This window comes from Erithacus rubecula, assembly GCF_903797595.1.
Source record: "Erithacus rubecula genome assembly, chromosome: 14".
In the NCBI taxonomy this organism is placed as follows: Eukaryota; Metazoa; Chordata; class Aves; order Passeriformes; family Muscicapidae; genus Erithacus; species Erithacus rubecula.
In genome coordinates this window covers 15,665,347-15,687,289 of record NC_136666.1, presented here as the reverse complement: position 1 = coordinate 15,687,289, position 21,943 = coordinate 15,665,347, and the positions used below count along the sequence as shown (strand labels likewise).

At 38.1% G+C, this 21,943-nt stretch overlaps 1 protein-coding gene across 4 annotated transcripts in view; it reads left to right on the top strand.

Moving 5' to 3' along the window:
- Positions 1-21,943, top strand: part of THSD4 (thrombospondin type 1 domain containing 4) — a 204,362-nt gene that overhangs the window by 163,515 nt on the left and 18,904 nt on the right. For all 4 annotated transcript variants that reach the window (XM_079318468.1, XM_079318470.1, XM_079318469.1 and 1 more), the window contains 3 exons: positions 16,764-16,939; positions 19,053-19,149; positions 20,019-20,261. In XM_079318468.1, the coding sequence (XP_079174594.1) occupies positions 16,764-16,939; positions 19,053-19,149; positions 20,019-20,261 (516 nt within the window). The remainder of the gene's footprint in view (positions 1-16,763; positions 16,940-19,052; positions 19,150-20,018; positions 20,262-21,943) is intronic.

Here is a 21,943-nt window from a genome sequence, read left to right as displayed (position 1 = left end):
TACTGAGCCAAAACAGACTAACTCTAATAGAGCCATGAGGTGTATCTGAAATTCCCCAGGAAGCATCTCATGCTGGTTTTCTAATGTGTGTTTGTTGGGAAAGAAAGCAGTCCAGTTCTGGAGTGCTATATAATAGCTATTCATAACTATTAATGATGTATTCATCAGTCTGTTTATTTACTCTAGTGTTTTTTTACTGTTAAGAGAAAAAGCTATGCATTACCCACTCTTGAAAGTGTAGAGAAGGCTATAAACTGTAGAGCCCTGAGCTATGTCAGAATGACTTCTCAAAGTAGTTTTCAGCAGTATTTTCTTACTGGCTCTGTGTAACAGAACCTTTTGGTAACAGAACTGCTGACCTTGGACAGACATTTCCATTGGCAAAGCTCTTCTGTCACATGCTAGAGACAAAGACATACTTTTTATCCCTCTGGTAATCATCAGCTGGACTGGTCTCATACACTGACATGGGAAACTTGCCACTGAATTAAGTAGGACCATGATACCTTCAGTGGGACCAGTATGTTACAGAGCTTGTGCTGCAAAGCATGTGGGGTTGGAGTGTAAATGCCTCTGCATCTTTGGGATTGGGATTTGAGATAATGGCAGAGTTTAAAGCCAGATAACGCAGATCTGAAGTGATTATTTGGAATGTGCTTTTTTTGCATATTGTGTCTTGAGGACCTAATTGAAAGAAGCTGGTTGCTATCCATATCCATATCCATATCCATATCCATATCCATATCCATATCCATATCCATATCCATATCCATATCCATATCCATATCCATATCCATAGCAAGGAGCTGTCAGTTCAGGTGTTGTTCAAATTAAAATTTAGCTCAATACAGAATTGAAAGACACTGTGCTTGAAAATGTGTTAGTTTTGACATACACTGCATAATGAACTTTGAGATAATCTAGTAATGTCTGTAACTCAAGGAACAGTTTGTTTCTGGGTCAGTTGTCTGAGTGTGGAGTCCTGTGTGTTTGGGTTGAGTTCAGGAAAAGGTACCAGACATGCTGCTGCCATCCTGGCTCCGTGGGGTTCTGGGGTGTCCTGTCCAGGGGAACGTAGATAATTCCCAGTGTGAGAGTCTCCCAACATTTAGTTTCTTACCTGAATGCTATGTGCTACAAAGATGTTTGTTTCATAGTGAATTTATTTCACTGCTAATTGTAGAGCTCGTTACAGTTCCTTCAGGGAATCTATTATGTATTTCAGTTTTGTTTTTCATGGAGTTAAGTCGTTTCAGTCACTAAATGAGATAGAGACATCTTTGGATCTAATCCATTTTCCCTGCCTTCTGTAAAATGATACTCTGCTATTTCTAGCATCTTCTATTAGCACATGCCAGTATACACAATTCATGATTAAAATAGAAGTTGCAGATTAATATTTTTTTAAACAAAACTCCAAGGGATATTAATGGCATTCTTGTGAATATTGGTGTGCCTGAACATGAATATGGTTTTAAGGAATTTGTTGTGTGAAAACAACTGGGCCTGGTACTAATGGGGCTGTGAAAAGGTGCTCTGAAAATGATTTTTATTCAGTATTCCCTGTAACAGGTAACATTCAAACAGTAATCTCACGATGAAAAATTGTTAGCAACTCTTGAACTTAAAATAACTTCTAGAAATCATTTTAGGGATTCAAAATTACCACAAATAAAGGCATTAGATTAGAATACTGGCAGGAATTTAGAAGATAGACATTGCTAGAGGCACTGCTGGGATCATGTGAAGAGCTTTATAACATATACTCATTGATTTTCTTCATGTGGTGCTTATTAAATCAACTTATTAAATCAAAAAGTATATGCTTCAAAATATACTTTTTTAATTTTATTTTTTACATAATATTAAATGTTTCTCTGCAAGAAAAGCTGCATGGCTATTGTAGTATGGAGGAGAGGATGCATGCTGGAATTTTTGGGTTTGGAATGAACTTTATACAAAGGATCTGCTTACAATAAAAAACTTGTGTCCCAGTGCTTCAGTGTGCCTTGGGCTCAGTGGTTCTTCCCCTGCCTGAGAACTGTCAGGTTATTCTGATATTTCTGTTCAAAACCAAAGCCTGCAATTTGTCATTTGAGTTTATGGAATGCTGTAGACCAAAGCTATGATATTATGTATGTTTATTGTGATGGACTCGAGATCTTCCCAGGGACTTGAACATTGTATTAACCATTGAGTCCATCACTGTATGTGTCAGTGCATTAGAGTGGGAATGGGTCTCTTGCATCTGTGGCTTCCTGAATGCATTCTTAAAAACAAATGTAATTACGGTATCTGGATAAAAATCACCTTTTTTTTTTTGGTTTTGTTTTTACCTTTTGTCTTTTGTACTCTTGACTATTCTTTGCTGGACTTAAAAAACCAAGATATTTCTTAGTACAGCCAACAATGTGCTGCAAACTGTGCAGAAAAGATTTCAGGAATCACTTCTTAAATAAACTGAAGCTAGACACAGCAAGTTCAAATCATAAGGAAACTTCAGAGTGAATTAATAATGTCTGAAGAGGCAATTACAATCAGTGTGTAAACTTAAGCAGAACATTTTGAATAATGTTCCTAAGAAATGCTTTTTATGATTAGATATCCTAGTAAAACTGTTGTGTTCTTGTTTTCTGAATACTGAACTGGAGAGTCAGGAAATACTACACAGGAAGAGAAAGAACTTGGGAGGGGGGTGGTTGGAAAATATTTGTAAATCAAGCATTCCAATAAAAACATGGAACTGGCAATATAAGTTGATAACTCCTGATTATTGGCTTTTGCCTTATCTCTCTGTCTTTACTCAGTCTAGTGCTTCAGATTCTATATTTGGTCAAATATTTTCTGACTCTACCAGATTGGTCATTAATGGATGCTTTAGAAATTTTGGGACACCTCAAAAATTTCAATTCAAGGACAGTTTTAGGAGAGATCTGATGAGCAGAGAAGATCCAGTTTAGTTAGCTAGGCATTGCTAGTTGTAGATATATTGATTCTCTGAATTAATAATGTTTTTAATGAATTGCTCTCTGTGTGGCCATGCCTTAATTCAAAAGGAACAAAGGTTTCCCAGGAGACTTGTCTTTCTCACTGGAGATTTAAAAACAGCCCCAATACTGAAGTGTCTAATGCTGACCTATCCAGGAAAGTGCTTTTCCATGGCTGTTATTTTATGCACAGAAGCCCAGGGTCTGATCAGACAAACATGCATTCAGTGCCTTTGATTTAATATTACACTAATTGCTGACAGATTTCCTTCAGGATTTACATTTAGACTGGGTATGCTGGCCTGAGAAATTGAATAGGTCACATTTTCTTGAGCTGAGAAGTGTGGTATTGTGGTTGGTTGGTTATGGCTAAATGGGTTTATATGGTGATTTTTAATAATTTCATGGTCTTCCTCTGCAAACTGCAGTTTCAGTATGTGTGGGGCCTACAGCTTGCTCTGATATTAAGTGGTTAATTACCTTTACCATAGCCAGTCTGGCTCCCATGTTCTGTGTGAAGGGTTTCAGGCAATGGTGGAGAGGTATGAGGAGTCTCTGGTTTATGCCTGGAGATGACAGAAATCTTAGAAGTATATTCTGACAAGAAATTTTGGATCAGTCTGAGTTTGGATCTTGTTCTTTGTGGTTGTATCCCTGTGTCTGAGGGTAATATATGTATAGATAAGCTACGAGGGAGAATCAAGACCTACACAAGCTTGCTTCTCATGCAAAAGGGTTATAAACTAATAGGAGACAGTATATCAAGCCAATTAGAGATGTGTAATCTCTCCCTTTCTAACATTTCTCATCTGTAGTTCATTATTAGGTTGCCCAGTTCTCCCTGTACACACACTTACACTTCTATATCCCTTCAATTGTCCTATTGTCCTTAAAATTGATTTTCTGCAGGGAATGTTTCTTTCACTAAATAAAGTTCATCTTACTGTAGCCAACATTACTTGGCTTGGATGATCACTTACTAAAACCCTCAAAGCTGTTAAGACTTTGGATGAAATTCAACCCTAATGAATTAAACTCCACTGAATTCAAGTTGCACAAGCATCTCTTACCTAGTGTAATGACCTATAGTTGGAACAGAATATATCCAGGGCATTATTCTTTGCTGACCATATATTTTTTCAATTACTGCTGTTGCTTAAATAATTACAATTCAGAGTTTCTGGCAGAGTTATCTTATTATAGTAAATTCCAAGGTGACCTTTTCCCTTCTGGCTTCATTAAATAGCCAGCTGGTATCTAATTCTCTGTATAGTGGTCTGTAGGGTTCCAGGCACATTTTGAAAAAGAAATACTTTCTCAAAAGCTAGTTTATTATTTTTTATATATTAAATGGCTAATCTTAAAAAAAAAAAAAAAAAAACTACAAAAAGGCAGACTTTGCTACTCCTCTCGGTGATGGGAAATACTCTTTCCTCTGGCCTCAGGTTAAGCCTTGATGGCTGGGTTAACTTGTGTGTCCCAGCTTTCCACCACTGATACAAAACAGATCTCTGCAGCTCACTTGCCATCAGCATTTTCACTTAGGAGCTTGGAAGTTTCTCCTTGTTTGCTGAGGGAAGGAGATCTGGGGGACAGTGCCTTGCCTGGGTGGCTCATGACTTTCCACCTAGTCTGAATCTCCAGGAGAATTCTCCATGTTGCTGCTTTTCCAGGTAAACAGCTTCTTGGCCTTTATCCTCTGCATCTTAAAGAAGAGTATCAATGTTTCTTTCCAATTGCCTGTGCTGGCTGTACTTTTTGGATCATACCTGGCTCATTGGCTGGAGTGGTCATGACCAGTTTTGGAACCCATAGAAATCACATTTTCATTTCCTAGTTGTGTCATCGTATGACAGAGGTGGTGGTGGATTTTTTTTACCATTTGTTTGTAAGCACCATTCTTATAAAAACAGCACTTGCTACAGCAGAGCAGCAGCTGAAACCTGCTGTTACTTTGATGATCTGCCCTGCAAATACATCATCTGAACAGCAGCCAGCAGCAATGAGTCCCACTGAGGCATCTGTTTCAAAAGGTCTGTATTAAAGGTTTTTTCCTTCTCGTGAAATAGGGAAAGATTGCTTTGAAAGGCAGGAAAAGAGAGAAATAGAAATATGCAAACTAGTGGAAGAAGGAAAATTCAAAGAGAACTCAGAAAGGATGGTTGGTCAGTTTGACTTGTAAAACACCCAACAATCTGATTGCTTATGTAACTTTGCACACCCCCTTGGCATGGAAGCCTCTGGAGAACTGACTCTGCAAGATTTTCAGTATTTCCTGCTTCTTATCAGACCCCAAAAATCTTTAATTTCAGCCTTTCTCACAGTGTTTTGGTTAGACTTCTGTTTCCTGTTATGGACAGAACCTAGGAACTTGAATGCAAAATTTTCAAAGAAGATGGATTAAAACATGGAATAGATGGGCTGTTTGAACAGACTTTATTAATCTGAACCCAATTAATGGGACCTTTTTAGATCTCAAAGCTTTAGATTATTTTTGTCTTCTGGCTGATAACCAAATCACCAAGCAGTTTCCATGAAAACACTCATTTGAAGGGTACATAGTGTTTGGAATATCAACACATTGTTTGTTCAAGACTTCTTAAAATACCTAAGCTGTCTGAACAGTGGGTGCCAATGGAGCACCTTTTGGTGTATGCTTTTCATGGCACTGGCCAATACTCAGTAAAATGAATTCTCTAACTAATGCAGCTGACTCTCTGCTTTCACTCCATTCTTCCTTTGTCCCTATAAAGGCCAACACAGGACTGTGCTGGAAATGTCATGTGCTCTTTGGAGTAGCTTGGGGAATTGATTAAAACCCTTCACATGTAATCTATTGCACAGCTGTATTTTACCTGGAATAAACACTGCTTTATAAAATTGTTAGCAAGATGTAGTCGGTCTGATGCAATACTGCTCACCTTTTCTTACAAATTTTAATTCAAAATTAGTTTTATTCTGTGACTTAGCTGTGCATAAAGAACGACCAGAGCCAGTCCAAATTCCTAAACTATCCACAGGCAAATTCCCAAATCTCATGAAGACATGATTCTTTCCTCTTGTGCCAAGAGGAGAAATTGTTACTAATTTAAATAGCTGTTCAACTGCTACACAACAAAACTTAAGAAAAAATAGTTGAGAACCTGGTTTCAATTGTCACAGATATTTCTGTGCAGCATTCTTTGATTCCATAATCTTATTTTATTCTGAGCAAAATTCTTTTTTTGGATTGAGAAAAACCTTTCTTTGTTCCTTAAGCATCCCTTGATCTAGTCAGATAGAATGTGTTCTTACATCTTTGATTCTGTAAAAGAAACTTTTTTTTTTTGCTGTTCCTTCTCTTATTTCCCTTTGAACTGCTCAATTTCAACATTTTTGGTTTTACCCTTTTCAAAATCTCTTTTAGTAAAATAATCACCCAGTAGAAATTGTACATGATTAGTGGCTTCATGGTTGGATCCAATAAAGAGATTTCATCTGCAGAGAATATTTTTATATTGCAGCATTAAATTCCAAAAGAAATCCAAGTCTTTTCTAATACACAATATATATGGGGATTTAAAACTTGATTTATAGACTGTATGATTAAGTTAGTCAAGGGAGATTAAACTTTATCCATTATTTCTTAGCTTGGCCAGTGTCTTTGTTTTCTGTTGAATATTACTTCAAACACTTTGTGTCAGAAGAATTTGGGTGCTTAGAAGCATACAGACCCAGTCTCCCTTTCATATTTGTACCCCTGGCAGCAGTAGTTGCCCCATGGTCATAACTCCATTTTCTGAATACTGAATTACTGTAATTCTGAACATGCTGTGAGTGTATGGAGAGATGTGGGTCAGGTGAATGTCTGCTGTGAGATTATGGGCTGGTTTTTAATGAGCTACCTGGCAAAGGTTGCCAGCTAGCATGGCTAATCTAGACATGGCTTAGGGACCCCAGCACTGAACAACTGTGACCTGTTGATCACTGATAAGCATGAAATGCCAGGGAAGGGTTTTAAGGGTGTAACAGTCCAGCTGCAGCTGTTGTTATTTGGGTTAATCCTTAGCCCATTGCCTTAAGTCCATTCCCCTACTCCAGCTCTCCTATGGAAGAGAAGAGCACAGTCCTGGGGCAGGGTGCACTCCCTTGGTGTGATTGCTGTGCCTGAGGGCTCCTCCACACCTGTGAAACCTCCTGCAGGTCCTGAGCAAGGGACACCTGAATGTAACCTCAAATAAGGATTCTTTGCAGGAGTTTCACTGAAATCATGGGAGGTGAACCTCAGGAAGGAGCAGGAGTGGAACTGTTAGGACTCTAACCAAGCATGGGGACATTCCAATGATAAGCCACACCAGAGCATTGGAAAACTTGGAAAAGAGATGTGTTATTATTGGTGAAATGAGGCCTCATTACAATTACTTGTAAGGACCTAAGGCCACAACACCTTAGTGTGTAATGTGTCTGCTGATATTCAGTCAGACTGCAGAATTAAGATCCTTCCATAAGTGGAATTGAAAGTTTACTGTTGCGTTTCTGTCATAACACTTCATCATTCTCTTCTAGGCTCAGATTGCAGAGGACTAGGGGATTGAATTTTTCCTCAAACATCTGGCAAAACTAGAAGAGGTTGTTCTATATTCAGAATTCAGATTTTTTGATTGTTCTTACAAAATGCTTTTTCTTTCCTTCCCCAAGCCTGTTAATGGAGGGGAAGGCCAAGTAATGGAAAATTGTTTGGTGTGAGCTTAAATTTATGAACACACAATACCTTTCTTCAGTTGTCTTCTGCCAATTGAAAAGGAAGAAAAAAAGACAGCAAAGCATGATGCAGTAAATTTGTGTCAAGAGATTGTAAGCTCTCAGCATCAAAATTTTCTGTTGCAATTTTAGCAAAGCAGACTTCTGAAAAGAAGTCTCCCACGTGTCTGTTGAAACGCAAGCACATACTGTTAGGAACTTGTGGTTTCTTCTGACTTTATCTATTGATATGGCAAGAAATTGATTTTTCCTCTAACCCTTGCCTCACTAAACAGCACATCATAATTCATCCCTGAAGCTTTTGAGTCTCCAGTTCAGAAGAGTTGCTCGTGGATTGTTTTGAAACTGTTCATAGTGTTCTAATGAGCACCAGACCTAGTTTACTGTTCTGCCAGCAGTTAGTTTTATTAGAGGGAGAGCTATTTTGCATTGAAACTTCAAAGTTTGTGAATTACTTTAAGCAAAGGCTCACTGCTTTATGAATGAACAGGGGATTCCTTCCCCTTGCCTGTTTGTGTGAGCTCAGTTCTGAGCAGTTGTGCAGATTTTGGAGAGCTACAACAGAAAATTACAGAATTTTATTCTGCTCTGTTTGTTTGTAAAGAATTGTGACATGTTTGTAATTTAGTGCATTGCCATGAACCTCATAGATAGTATAATTTATGAAGACAAACATGGGAAATTCCATTAATATGTTCAGGTTAACATTGAATTAGCTTGTCCTGATGGTGGCCCTTGGGAGTGTTCCTTCATGGCTATGACTTTGTGCTATGTCTTTGGCATCTCCACTGCATACATTATTGAAACAAAGAGCTCTCCTTCTAAGGCAGTTCAGTGCCACCCCTTGCAAGGGTGAAACTTCTCACACTACTTGTGCAGAATAATGCAGTAGTGGAATTCACTAGGTCTGCATAAGTGCTGATTCTGGCAACTTAAAACCTTTAAAACACACTGTGTAAACAAGGTTTTTCAAGAAAATATTTAATGTTAATAGTAATGTATGTAATTGGTCTGAGTTACTGAAGACCAGGTTCTGGTTTGGCATGTGGCACATCCAATAAATTGTAGTCATCTTTTAGAAAGCACTGGGTTTCAAATGAAAGATGAAAGTGAAGTGCTACCAAAGGTGCTGCTTGCTGGCATCCCCAGCAGAAATGATGGAATAGAATGAAATGTTTATTTAGAGCCTCTTGGCTGACATGATGATCCAACTCCCAGAGAGTCCATATCCATGACTAGAAATTATCTTCTGAGAAAATGCAGTGACAGGCCAGAGCTTTCACCTCCTGCATGGTTTAGCATTCACAGTGCCCATGAGCAGAAGCAGAGCTGCCCAGGTTTCTCAGTCGTTGAAAGGCTCCCAGACTTCAGTAGATCATTCAGATATTCCAGAAGTATTTCAAGACACCGCCTCTTAAATTTAATCCTCAATAACAGTATAGCTGCTTAGGGCTTAAAATGCATTCACCATGGTGAGTAGTTCCAGAGAGAAAGTGGGGACAGTGACTAAAACTTCTTGCTGTGCAATGCTGCCTTCCTTTACCTTCTCTGAATGGCGTTTTCTGCTGAAATCTACCAGTGTATGGGTTTGTATTTCATGCCTCCATCCAAAATTGGACTTTTGAAACAAAAGCTCCTTGGTTCTTTGAGAAAATCATCACAGAAGGTTCTTCTTATCTTAAAAGTGTTTTTTTGACATCAATTAATTGGATTCTCATAATCCTGTGAGAAGGGTAAGGAAGTGCCCATCAAGCACTCCCTCTGCAATGAACTGTACTAAGCACTTCTGCAGCCTAGCTGGATAAAATGTGGGGTTGTTTTTTTTCTCAACTACCTAAATAATTTTACAAATGTTTGAAAAGCAGGGCACAAAAATTAAAACTGCTTTTGAACTCTGAGCAGGCTTTTATGCCTCTGTGCTTGTGGATGTAAAAAAGCTGCTGCTTAACAAGCAGGGGCAGATCCTGTGCAGCTCCTGAATTACAATGGTGCCATTGATTTCCTTGGGCCTGGGCTGCCACAGGGCAACTGAAGGGCCTGGCTCCTTGCTTGGGAAGTAAAGCAGTGTACAGTAAGACCTGATGTGAATAAAGAGCTTTAAAAGCTAGTCATCATAGTGAGAGTAATACCTAAAATGAAGATGCACTTGGAAACAGATGGGATAGATTTTGTGTGGGAGTCAACAGAAAGGCATGTTAAATGAATGGACAAGAAAAGCAAAACAAAATAAAGGTATTGGTATTTGAGGATATAAACTAGTAGGGAAGTGGAAAGTATTTTATCTCTTCACTGGATTACTGAAAATTCCTTTCTTTCTCAAATGACCATTATCCTAAACTGTATCTGACAGTAAGTAAAGGGAACCAATTTGTATTTTGGTATTTAGGGTGGAGTTTGTTTCTGCCTACACTGAAGTTAATCAGGAAATGCTGTTAACTGCTGAAGTTGCTGTGTGGATTTTTGATAGGATTATAAATGAAAAAATGTGCAGTGTTGAAACTCACTGGGCTTGGAATATGTGCATAACAGTATTGTCCAGAAAGACCTTTAGTATCTAGTTTGCATTGTCACTTCATGGTCAGATAACTTCCTTGGGGTTTATAGTCCTTTAAAATAATGCAAGCATGATGTTTAATTTGGAAGCAAAATAGTTGTTAATGCAATGGGTTGGGTACTTGTAAACATTGAAACAGTGGTTGATTAAAAGAAGACTGATAAATACCATACTAGACTATGCACAGCATTTCAGTCTGCCATTTTAAATGAGCAGTGTTATCTTCACTCTGTCAGGCACCCTCCTATTGAGTGTAGGCAGAAATGATCCTGAGATGGGAGAAAAGCTCTTGAAGAAATTTGTGGTCTGCTATGTTTGGTATGTTGTATAAAGGTGAGCTTGCAGTAACTTGTTGTCTCTTTTGGTTTTTGGCAACCAGGGTGACAGAGGGGACTTCTCAGAAACCCCTCAGAGGGCAGCAGTAGTCCTTGGGTTTGAACAGGTTTTAACATGGATGTGGTGGTGGCTCTTTGGTCTGTTTGTTTGCATAGCACAAACACCAATTAAAGGATTGCTGCTTTTGTGCAAGGTATTGAAGGTCTTCATTCTTTAAAAGTTAATCCAGTTATGTGTGCCCCCTTTTTCTGCTGCTTTATTATTCCTACTCTGTTTAAGTAAGCACTGGGAACCATTATTGGTTATTGATCAGTGCCTGGAAGATCTTATGCTGTTTCCAGCATCAGTTGCTGGATTAAGTGGTGAGTTTCCTGCCCTACTCCCCACTGAGAGTGATGAAGAAGCTTTGTACCACGGAGCTCAGTTTGCTGGGCACTAGCAGCCATCTGTTAAGGAAGGTAATAACTGGAAAAAGGTGTTACAAAACCCTACAGCCTTTCTCTTCATGATGCTGTTAGAAGTGGAAAGAATGGTTCATGTAAAGTTGAAGACTTTGTGCCACTGGTTAAGAATCTGTGCAACCATTCAGTAGCATCCAGTATTTCCTGGACATGTGCAACCTGTTACATTGCAGTAATTGTTTAGTTTGTGTTTTTAACAGGAAACCAGTTTAAATTACTGGTTGAGGGATTTAAAAGGCTGTTCACTCACAAACAGCATCCATACAAACATTTTCTTATTTATCTCAAACATGGAAAAAATGTTCCCAGCTGAGTATGAAGCTACGTGTGCTGGATGTACTTTTACAAAAAATTAAATTCACTACTAATGTAAACAGTGTGGAAAATACTGTCTCACATGCTGAAAAAATAGATTATGGATTATATGAATTTTGATTTAAGCAAAAATTAAGGCTGTAGCTAATCACTTTTTGTGGTTCTGAAAAAGTGGTACTGGTGATAATTATATAAATATAATCTATTAAAGGGAAAGATAGGGCTTATCAAACTTTAATAAGACAAAGGCAAAAAGATAAGGTTGTTTTTTTTTTTCTAAGGTGAAATTGTTAAGGAGACATTAGAAACTTCCTTCTGAAATGTTGAATATTTAATGTTCAGAATGATAAATTAATTTCAGTCATGTTTCACAGTTTTAGACCAATGTATATAACAATCCTTGTACAGTGTATTTGATTGGGAGACCAGTGGAATGGATGCAGAAGGTCTAGAAGATTGAAGCTGAGAATTAGGAGTAACTGCCTGCAGATCTGTTTGCAAGTGATCTGCTTGCACACTGTGGGGGTGAGGAAAATAAGTTACTTCTTGCTAAAAGAAGAGAGCAACTTTCTTTTCATTAATATATTGTTTCTCACATATGCTTGGAAAAACTTAAATTCAGTTTCTGATAGCAGAAAAATTACATAGTTTGTGCTAATTATACTTAACTCATTTTCTTCTGTCATCTATTTGGAATCTGGACCACACTGTTTCATCTGTGCTGCAGACAAAATACTGCCATTAATTTGCTAGGCTTATCTGATGATCTGAGGTTAGATTCACAACTTGCAAACCCATGATTTTTTCCTGTGTTTCTGTGAATAGTTTGATCAGAGAACTTTTTTTCATTAGCTTAGTAGGTAGTATGGGGATAAAGAAGAGCAGTTGAATAAGATATGATACTCTGAAATGCTCTCTGTATTTGGAATGATCCTGTGCTACTTTTTGTGAAATATTTCAGTCATATTCTTTTGGCCTTTATAGCCAGAAGGTAATGCCTGAGAAAGTGATACCAGTGCTGTATTTCCAGCTTTTCTCTGGCCACCTTGCTCATTGTGCCAGATTTCCTCTTCTGGCAGGGTGTACTCAGGTAAATGGGGACAGCCTCTCACAAGTGTCTGTGTCATTTTTCTTTGCTAGGAACCAGATGCTCCAGAGGATCTGTCATAAATGATTGTTGTTTTAAGTGAAAAACTTAAGATTTATATGCTATTGTCAACTTTTATTGGAAGAGAGAATGAGTGAAGAATTTGATGACTTTTTTCAGGGCTGGACATGGTCAGTCTATCTGCTTTAGTTTGTGGCCTGTATCCTCAGTATAATGGGCACTGAAATAATCAAGGCACCTATATCCTTATCCTAAAGGCCACTGAAATAATCAAAGGCCATCTTTTCTCACCCATAGTCTGGTCTCTGTTTGCTCTTGAGTCTCCATGCCCATGCCTGGGTCTCCCCTGTGTCCTAGTCCAAGGTTTGCCTGCCCTGCTGGCCCAGTGGCCACAGATCAGCCACAGGCTCCTGCTCCACCCTGCTGCCAGGACAGGAAAACCATCTCAGATCTCTCCTCCATGCTGGTGTCAGCATTCACTCAAACCAGCCTGTACTTGGGGCTTCAGTGTCTGTGTTAGCCCAGCCTGAAATCAGCCATGAGGTCTGAAATCTCTCCAGAGAGCAGCAATATCAGACACTGGGCCAAGCAACTGATGTCTAAGCTAGGGGACCCAGCAGTGCTTTGCAGCTCTGTGTTTTGAGTTACAGTGTTTAACTTTACCACACAGAGCATCCAAAATTCTTGAGAAATTCCACTTGAAATTCAGAACAGCTTAGCAGTATTCATTTGCTCAAATTTCTCATAGCAAGGAACAAAAGCTATTTAGCAAACAAAAGAAACAGTTTCTACTTCAGCTTTTAATTCTTGTGAGATAGAGTGTTCTTTTCTGCAGAGATGTCACAATTCTGGTTTAGTTTAGCTGTCATACAATTATTCCAATTCTTGGCAGTCATCAGGAATGCAAGGAGGTACAAAACACTTTTTGTTATGCCAGCTGGAGAAAGGAGTGGGGTATTTACACATGTGCATTTCACTAATCTGGCCCTTCTGACTGAAGTAGTGTCTAGATTAGAAGATAATTCAATTGCATTTATCTACCCAAAGGACTTTTGCCAAATGTGTTGAGTTTCTGTGCTGGGTTCACTAATGTGCAGCTGAACTGTGCCAGAGGGCTCAGCTATCATGTTCAGAGCCATTAGCAGCCAGTCCCATCAACTCCTGAAATACAAGAATCAGATTCTAACTGAAATTATGTAACTAAGACAAATACTATCATCTGCAGGTTCAGAGGGAGCTGCATGGCTAAAATATCACATGCTGTATTGGAAATGTATCCCTGTTGGAGACTACCACGTCCCAAATGTTGCTTATTTCTAAATCCTTGATTTACAGCTTTTGCCAGTGGAGAATATTTCCTGATATTACTGAGGTAGGATAGGAAATACATTGCTAAAATTCAAGCCCTGCTTTTTCACTGGGCTTAGACAAAAATTTTAATTATGCCCTATAAGCTCAAGTTCTGAGACTAATCACTTCCCAGAGGGAGGAACTTCTTCCTGCATCACTCTCTGTGGGCCAGGACCTAATGAGAGACACTTCATGTATGTGGGAAAGAACTTCACTTCTGTCTGTCTACAGCCTTATTATGGCTTGTAAAGCAATTAAGTAGGACTTAGGACACTGTTCTCCCAGACAGAAAAGCCTTAGGACAGAAAAATATACTATATTACTCTGCATATTAGTGCTGCTGCCAGATTTAAGAAGTTTCATTTCATTATTGGTACTGTGCCTATTTTGGGTGAAAATGTACTGCAAATAGTGAGGTACTACACCCACACCTAAAATATTTGTCTTCAGATATGGTTAGAAAAATAGGAATCATACAGCAAGGCACTTAAAATATAGATCAAACTGCTAATATGGAGAAGTTATTGAGAATTTGTATCCTGAAATACTCCCTATTACTAGTGCAAAACATTATTGAAGGCCACTGTAAACAACACAGTTTCAGTTAAAAGCCTTTTCCAAGATGAAAGATAGATTAAATGAGCTACAGCCTGTATGAGGAATTCCTCATGAGGAATTACTGGTAAAACTTTCATTACTGGTAATCTTTCATGCTTTGGCTAAAAATATTAGCACCATAAAAATTCTTCAGGGGGCAGAGTTGAGGTGGTGGATGCAGAGTGATCAAAACATAAAAGAGGCACATTTTTCCTTTTTATGGAGAGGCCTCTTTCAAATCTGTCATATGATGGATTTGAAATGAAAGTTTAATGTGCACTCAGTTTTTCAGACAGCCATCTTTCTACAGCTTCATTATTAATAATAATTTAATCTTAGCCAGGTCTTTTTTTCTTGAGCTCTTGATGATTCATTTATCTTATTTGTTTAGCATCAATCTAAGAAAAAATACTCAGCTCATAAAGGAAGTGTTCCACATTAATAAACCAATATAAAATTAGTCTCCAATACATTTTGCAGAAGTGTTTAATCCATAGTTCTTTTAATTAAAAAGTAACAAAGCATAAATAGCACGTAAATAGCAAGCAAATAATGTGACTTGATTTCCTGTTTAATTTGTATGCAATATTTTTTGAGCTGTAATTTTTCTTCTCAGCACAAAATAAGGAATGGTGAAGCCATTTTCATGGCTGATATTGTATAAAATATTTTTCAGCTAATGTCCACAGTACAGAGGTTGCTTTGTTGGCATGTCAGTAAATGAAACCTGGGAAGCAAGTGGTTGTATGACTGCTCTTAGGAAAATAAACATGTAGCATTAAGTAAAATAAAAGTTAAAAATGTGTGATTACGTTCACAGAGTCCTGATCCAAAGCTATTAAATTCATTGACATTTTTGCTTTCATAAAATATTTCACCAATATTAAGCAAATTATAAATAGTTGGGTAGTCAACAGCAACCCCTCCAAGTCAAAAGATTCTGAATTTTACAACCTAACAAGACAAAGGAGTGTCACTGTCTCTTCTCACAGGACATTCTGTTCTGAGTCCTGCAGCAAAGAGAAAAACTGCTTCTATTGATTAATTAAGTTAATTCAGATGTCTGGAATGTGTACAAACAATAACAGTTTCACCTCTAATGTGTATTATTTTGGAATTAGTGGCATAAATTTAATTTCCCATTATTTAGGCCATGCATGTAAGTTTTTCCTAGTAGCATAAATGGTTGTGTACAATGTTAAAAGCATTTTAGCTGACTATCACCATTGTTCAGATAGGGTGAAGAAGAAGCAGTCTCTGGAATAATCCTAATTTTTTTTAAGTTCAAAGCTTGTATCTTCAGTTTGAAGATACTTATAAAAAGTAAATTACCAAGCAAGATGCAGCCAAGGGTATTACTAGATTTTGTTGTCTCTTTTAAAGCTTTTCTTTAAAAGCAAATTATTTTGTAATAAAATTGAAAATCAATGAGTAAAGCCTTTAGAGAAAGGGTTTTGTTCTGTGTAGTTAAGCAATGTCTGATTGGGGTTTCAGCCTCTCTATATATATCTTTTGTAAAAAATGCAACTGTAATGTCGCATAAATTATGCACAAATATGTGGCAGGAGTTTCTGACCTTAAGGACTGAAAATTATAGTCACATAAACAAATAAAGAAAGTAGGAACAGAGGCTTCTATGTCACCAAACCACTGACTTGCCCATAATAACAAAGGGAATGCATTGCCTAGTGGGATATTGCATCCATATTTTACCAATCCCTGCCTAGTATCTGATTTGCAAGTCACTTTTTTTTTATGCAAGAGATCCTAGTGGCATTTTCAGAATGCTCAGCACTCCAAGCAGTGCTGCAAGATCAGGACCCTGTAGATATCCTGACCAAAAAAAAAAAAAAAAATCTTGTTCTGTAAAGGAAGTGGAGGAACCAGCCAAAGAACTTCATGAAGAGTAACAGGAACATTTGGGAACAGGAACCTCAGGGTACTAATGTGCCCCTACATTGTTTGGTCCTTCCACATTGTGTAATGTATTGGTTTTCTCTGTATGACTCTGTGTTTTGTTCTGCCCAAATCACAAAATAGTCCATGCAATGGGAAGAAAGTGCAGGAAAACCACTTCCTTGGCATCCACGTGTGTTGTGTGTGCTGCTGGCTGGCTAAGAGTCAGTGGCCATCTGGGAGAAACTGTTGAAAAAGGTTTCTAAGCTGTTCTTTCTTTTCCTACAGCATAAACAGAAAATCTTGAGGCAGAGTTTCCTAAGGCTCAGGCATAGCTGGGAGTGCTGTGTGGGAGCTGTTTGTGCTCAGTGTGGGGAGGGGCTCTGCTTTGACCCAGCCCGTGTTGTCTCTCCCTGCAGCGCTGCGCAGCCGCTCCGGACGCTCCATCATCAACGGCAACTGGGCCATCGACCGCCCGGGCAGGTACGAAGGTGGTGGGACACTGTTCACTTACAGACGCCCCAATGAGATCTCCAGCACCGCAGGGGAGTCATTTTTAGCTGATGGGCCAACAAATGAAGTCCTTGATGTCTATGTGAGTTAGTATTTAAATTATTCTTCCTGATGGAAAAGAAATTGTTTAGTTCATTGTTAATATGCAACACTAACATGGCGTTCGGTACCAACACTTTGTTACTTTAATTTGGAAATGTTAGTTTTGATGTTTTACACTTGTTTGCTGTGGTATCCATTTTGCTCCAGATCATAGGAAATCTGAATCAAGGCTTTTTCTCTCAGACTTAACTGATCCAGTCAAAGCAATTGAACTTGTTCCATAAAGTAGAAATAAGGCATACAAATGTCCAAGGCTTTTCTTCTGTAAACTGGGTTTTTTTGGATACTTTCCTATTGAAACAAATTTGGCATAGTTTAATTTTACAGTGAAGAAGCAAATACTTAAGCCAGACAAGGCCTCTCACCATCTCAGTTTCCTTTGAAAGAAACAAGTCCATAAACCTATAGAGTGCAGGATTTGAAGCAGGGCAGTTTTAATATGAAGCTGTGATAGGATACCATAGATAATGGCTATTTAAGAAAGGAAGAGAGAAGACAAATTGTGTCTAAGAGGGAGAAATCATATTGAGAAAGCTTTTTACTGCAAATGGGATGGGTTTTTAGTTCATCATACTGAAATAAGAAACTTAACTGGAATTGATTATAACTTCTTCCCAGATGAATGGTGTGTTCTGAGATTATACACTCCCACACAGGAAAATCCTTTTCTTGAAAAAACTAGATTAACTGAACTTATGATTCTTCTCAGCTGTGGCTTTTTTGTCCTTGAGTGCAGTATGGGGTGGAAAAGTGAGTGTGCTGCATAATTTCATAGAAAAATTAATAGCAACTCTATTGCAGCTTAAGATACCTGATTACTAAGCTGGGAAAAATTAGATGTTGGCAAAGTTATTCCCATCTGCTATATGGTGTCTAATAAAGCAATGTAATAATTATGCTAACTCTAGAATCATTAAGGTTGAAAAAGACCTCTTAGATCATCTAGTCCAACTGATCCAAACTTCTTTCCCAATTGATTGTAATGTATGACTGGGAAAAGGCTGGAAAAATAAACAATTGGGCTCCTAAACTGTGCAATGCAGACTCTGTATTTTTCAGATGTTTGTGTCATTGTGCAGTTACAGGGTTTGTGAATTGAGACTTGGTCCTGAGTTTTTATTTTCAGCTAATTAATTATGACATAGTACATAATAACCCAGAGAGAAAAACATTAGGAAGTGGATTAAACAGATGTTTCCAAAGTAATATCATAAAAAAGCCTTAAGTTTTGATGTCATTTGATGTTTGTTTTGATGTTTGATATTGTAATGTTTTGGTTTAGGCTTAGGGACTATAAAAAAGCTGCCATGATGGGTGTATCTCTACCAGCCCTGTTCTGTGGCTGCAGCTGTGGATTGCCACTTCTGATTTAACTCTCACCTGAGATATTGCTGGTTGATAGGAGGAATACTACAATTCAGTATAAGATGATGGCTTAGTCTCTTTTTTCATCTGCTGTGGGAAGATAAAGGTGCTAGATGCAAGAAAATCAATGCTCAGTATGACACATTGTCTCTCCTGGGTTTGAAATGTGTAGCCAAGCAGATACAGATGTTTTTTTCAGACTTCATTTTACAGTGCCTGAGTCATATAGTTCTCCATTCACCCATACTCATGATCTTTATGCTCTGTGTAGAAAAATGAAGAGATTTGCAGATGGGAACTCCAAATGGCATTCTGTTTTGTTTTCCTGAGATCATGCTGTCTTTCTTCCACTCTGAAATGTAGAGTAATAAGCTTTCTGACTTACAGGAGGTTATAGCTAACAAGAAAGGGGGGAGGCAGTGGCTGGCACAGCTCACAGACACACCTTGGCCCCAAGCATGGCAGTCTTAGGTTTTTCAAAGAAGATTTAGACAGTTTCTCTACTGTCATAAACTAGCACAATTTGCAAACATAGGAACTTGTATTTTCTTTGCAAACAGTAACTTGTATTTTCTTATTTTTGCATTTTTTTGAGGCAGTCATTAACCAATGCTTCTGTCCCAACCAGTGATAAATAATGTTATGTTGTTGATCAGTTCAACTTGATATTTAAGTATTAGTAACATAACAAGTGGAAGAACTCAATGTATGGCTGATTTTCTTTTTAGATGATACATCAGCAGCCTAACCCGGGTATACATTATGAATATATCATTCCAGGAGAAAATGTCATTAGTCCTCAGTTGCTTGCTCACAGGAGGCCAGGTAAAATGCCACCATTTCCTTTTATCAAACATGTGTTGTTACTTAATAATCTAATGGAGAAATTCATACCAAGAAACTCAGTGTAAATGCTGCCATTGATGTGGGAGAGGTCCAGAATTTCATCCCACATGTTGAATGAGAGCTCAGCATAGATTTGGTCAAACTTCAGTCAATTAAAACTGACAGGGTTTGTTATGCTTTAGCTGGGAAGATTGCTACTTTGAGTAACAGTGTTGTAACCATGTCTCAGAAACGAAATAGAACATGATCTTTCTTTTCAGAGTCTTTTTCTTTTTGAGATAATTTAAAACAACCCTCCATATTTCCCCTTTCCTCTTGGAACTGTGGAGGATGAAACAGAACAGTGTTGTCTTCCCAAGCAAGAATCTGGGCAGCTCCTGCCTGAGCTGTGGGTATGTGATGTGTGTACTCCTAGGAAGTTCTGCAGGACAGGAGAAACTTTGCAAGTGAATTTGGTCCTCCTTTTAATGTTCGTGACTTGCTCTGACAAATTTCTGAGTGTTTGGTATGTTCATAACGAGGAGCAGCTGTGCTGTGACACAGAACGTAGAGCACGGAACAAAACAAAAATATTTTGGGAAATGTTGACACTGGGTGCGTTAACTCTACGTTGTCTTTGGAGATTCTTCAGTTTTTAGTTTTTGATGTACTTGCTGGCTAAGACTTGGTTATCTTAGTTTAAAACACTCAGTCTTTGCAGGTCACTATTAGGCAGTCTCTACATAGCAGGTTAAAGCTCCTCCCAAGTTTAGCAATTCTCCAGTTCTAATTATTAGAGAATCATAACTTAGACTAATATTTTCACATAAGGCTCATCATTTTACTTTTCTATTATTGTCCATCATCAGGGGAGCCATTTAATGGTCAGTTAGGAATGCCAGAAAGTACAAGTCATGAAGATGAGGATTTGCATAGAGAGACAGACATTCTCACTGGACAGTCAGCTGGAACTTTTCCAGTTATTCAGCCAGGAAGATTTCCTTCTCATCAGCCAGAAAACCAGGTGCCTGCTATGCAACCACCAAGACAAAATAGAGAATACAACTGGAAACAGGTTGGAAAAACTGAGTGCACTACTACATGTGGGAAAGGTAAGTGCTTTGTGTATGCACTAAACTTTGTTAGACCTGCTGTTTTCTGTTCTCTCATGACCAAAAGTCACATCACTACTATTACCTGTGCTTATATTTAAATCAGTAGAAACAACAAAATCAGAAATAGAAAGCATGGAAATTAAAGGGAAAGATATTACACTTGCCTCTGAAAGGAAATATTTCAGCATTTATAGCAAGCTGCTCTCTCCCATACCCTCGATCCACAGCTGCTTTCCTCAACATTCTTTGGCATTCTTTACCATTCCCTTTTGCCTCTCCAGCTTTGTTAGATATGCCCACTGTGCTTTTTGTGTCTTTGCCAACAGTTTTCTGATCTTCACAGGAAGGTTTCACAGGCATTTCATCAGACATATCTTTGTCTCATTGGATGTTGCTGGAGCAGCACTGATGTGACTTCAGAAATCTTGAGTTTTTAACAGGGAAGAAAAGGAAAGGAAAAGGAATGGAAAGGGCCTGGTGAGCTTTTGGGAAGTGGTGCATACTGCTTGCATATTCTGCAAAGATTAAGCTTGGCTGGCAGACATTCACAATGACCACAGACTCAATAATGCAGAACACAAGCAATTACTTGGAAGAATAAGTTTTTGTGATGGTAAAAGTGAAATCTTTTGTACTATATGTAGCCACCCACCACCATACCCATAAAACTTCAGAGATTTAAAATAAACATGTACCAGTGTGGGAGCTCAGCTGACTGTCACCAGTTCATATACATCTAGAACATTTGCTTCTTAATTGGTTTGAGAGAACACTTTGTGAATTTGGTCCAAGGCCAAAAAAATAAACCCAAAACGTTTTTCCTTGGAGAAATTACTGCAAAAGTACTAGAGCTAAAATACAACCAGTAAAATTCAAACTTCTTTAAGTTCGCCCTTTTGTGGAGGAAAATATTTTAGTTGGCATTTAAGCACACTGTGCTTTTACTACAAGTCATATAGGCAGAATCCATAATTGTGTCTGATTATTGGCTAGCAGCAATCAGTCTATATCAACTAAGGAGTTGACTGAATTCCCATATTCAAGGTGAATTTTAGTATCCAAATCAGATAATTTGTGATGCACTTACAGGAACACACACATCAGGGAAAATGTATTCTTCCTGTCCATCATAGAAATCTTTGTTGTGTGTGCTATCCCTTTTATCAACATTGGCACATAGTTCTTGTCCTTTCTGAAGAGATTTGGTCACTCTTGGCAGTGGTAATAATGAAATCTCAGTCAAAATGAATATAGAAAAACTGTAGGACTTAAGAAAAAAAAATTTTTAAAAATTAATTTCAGCCTTGTATCTACTCCATGAAATTTAGCAACAGAACTAGCAGAAGTGTCTATTTTCCCATTCTATGAAAAATGTGTGCATGTTCTGATTAAGTTAAATTCAAAAGAAACTGGATCTTGGGAGCTGGATTCTGAGACTATTGAGACTCTGTGAACGTTTCTTGTGATCTTGGTGTGAGACACCTGTGACTGATGGCCCTAAGGCTTTTCAAGTCAAAATAGGTTATATAGGCTGACAAAGAAGGGAGTGGAAAAATCAGGAAAAAAATCTGTACTACTTAAGGCTTTGTTTTAATTTTATGTCATTCAGTATAGGATACTTTCTGCTTTTCTCTTTCCTCTATGTTTTCCATTTTCTTCTACTTCTTCTACTTTATTTC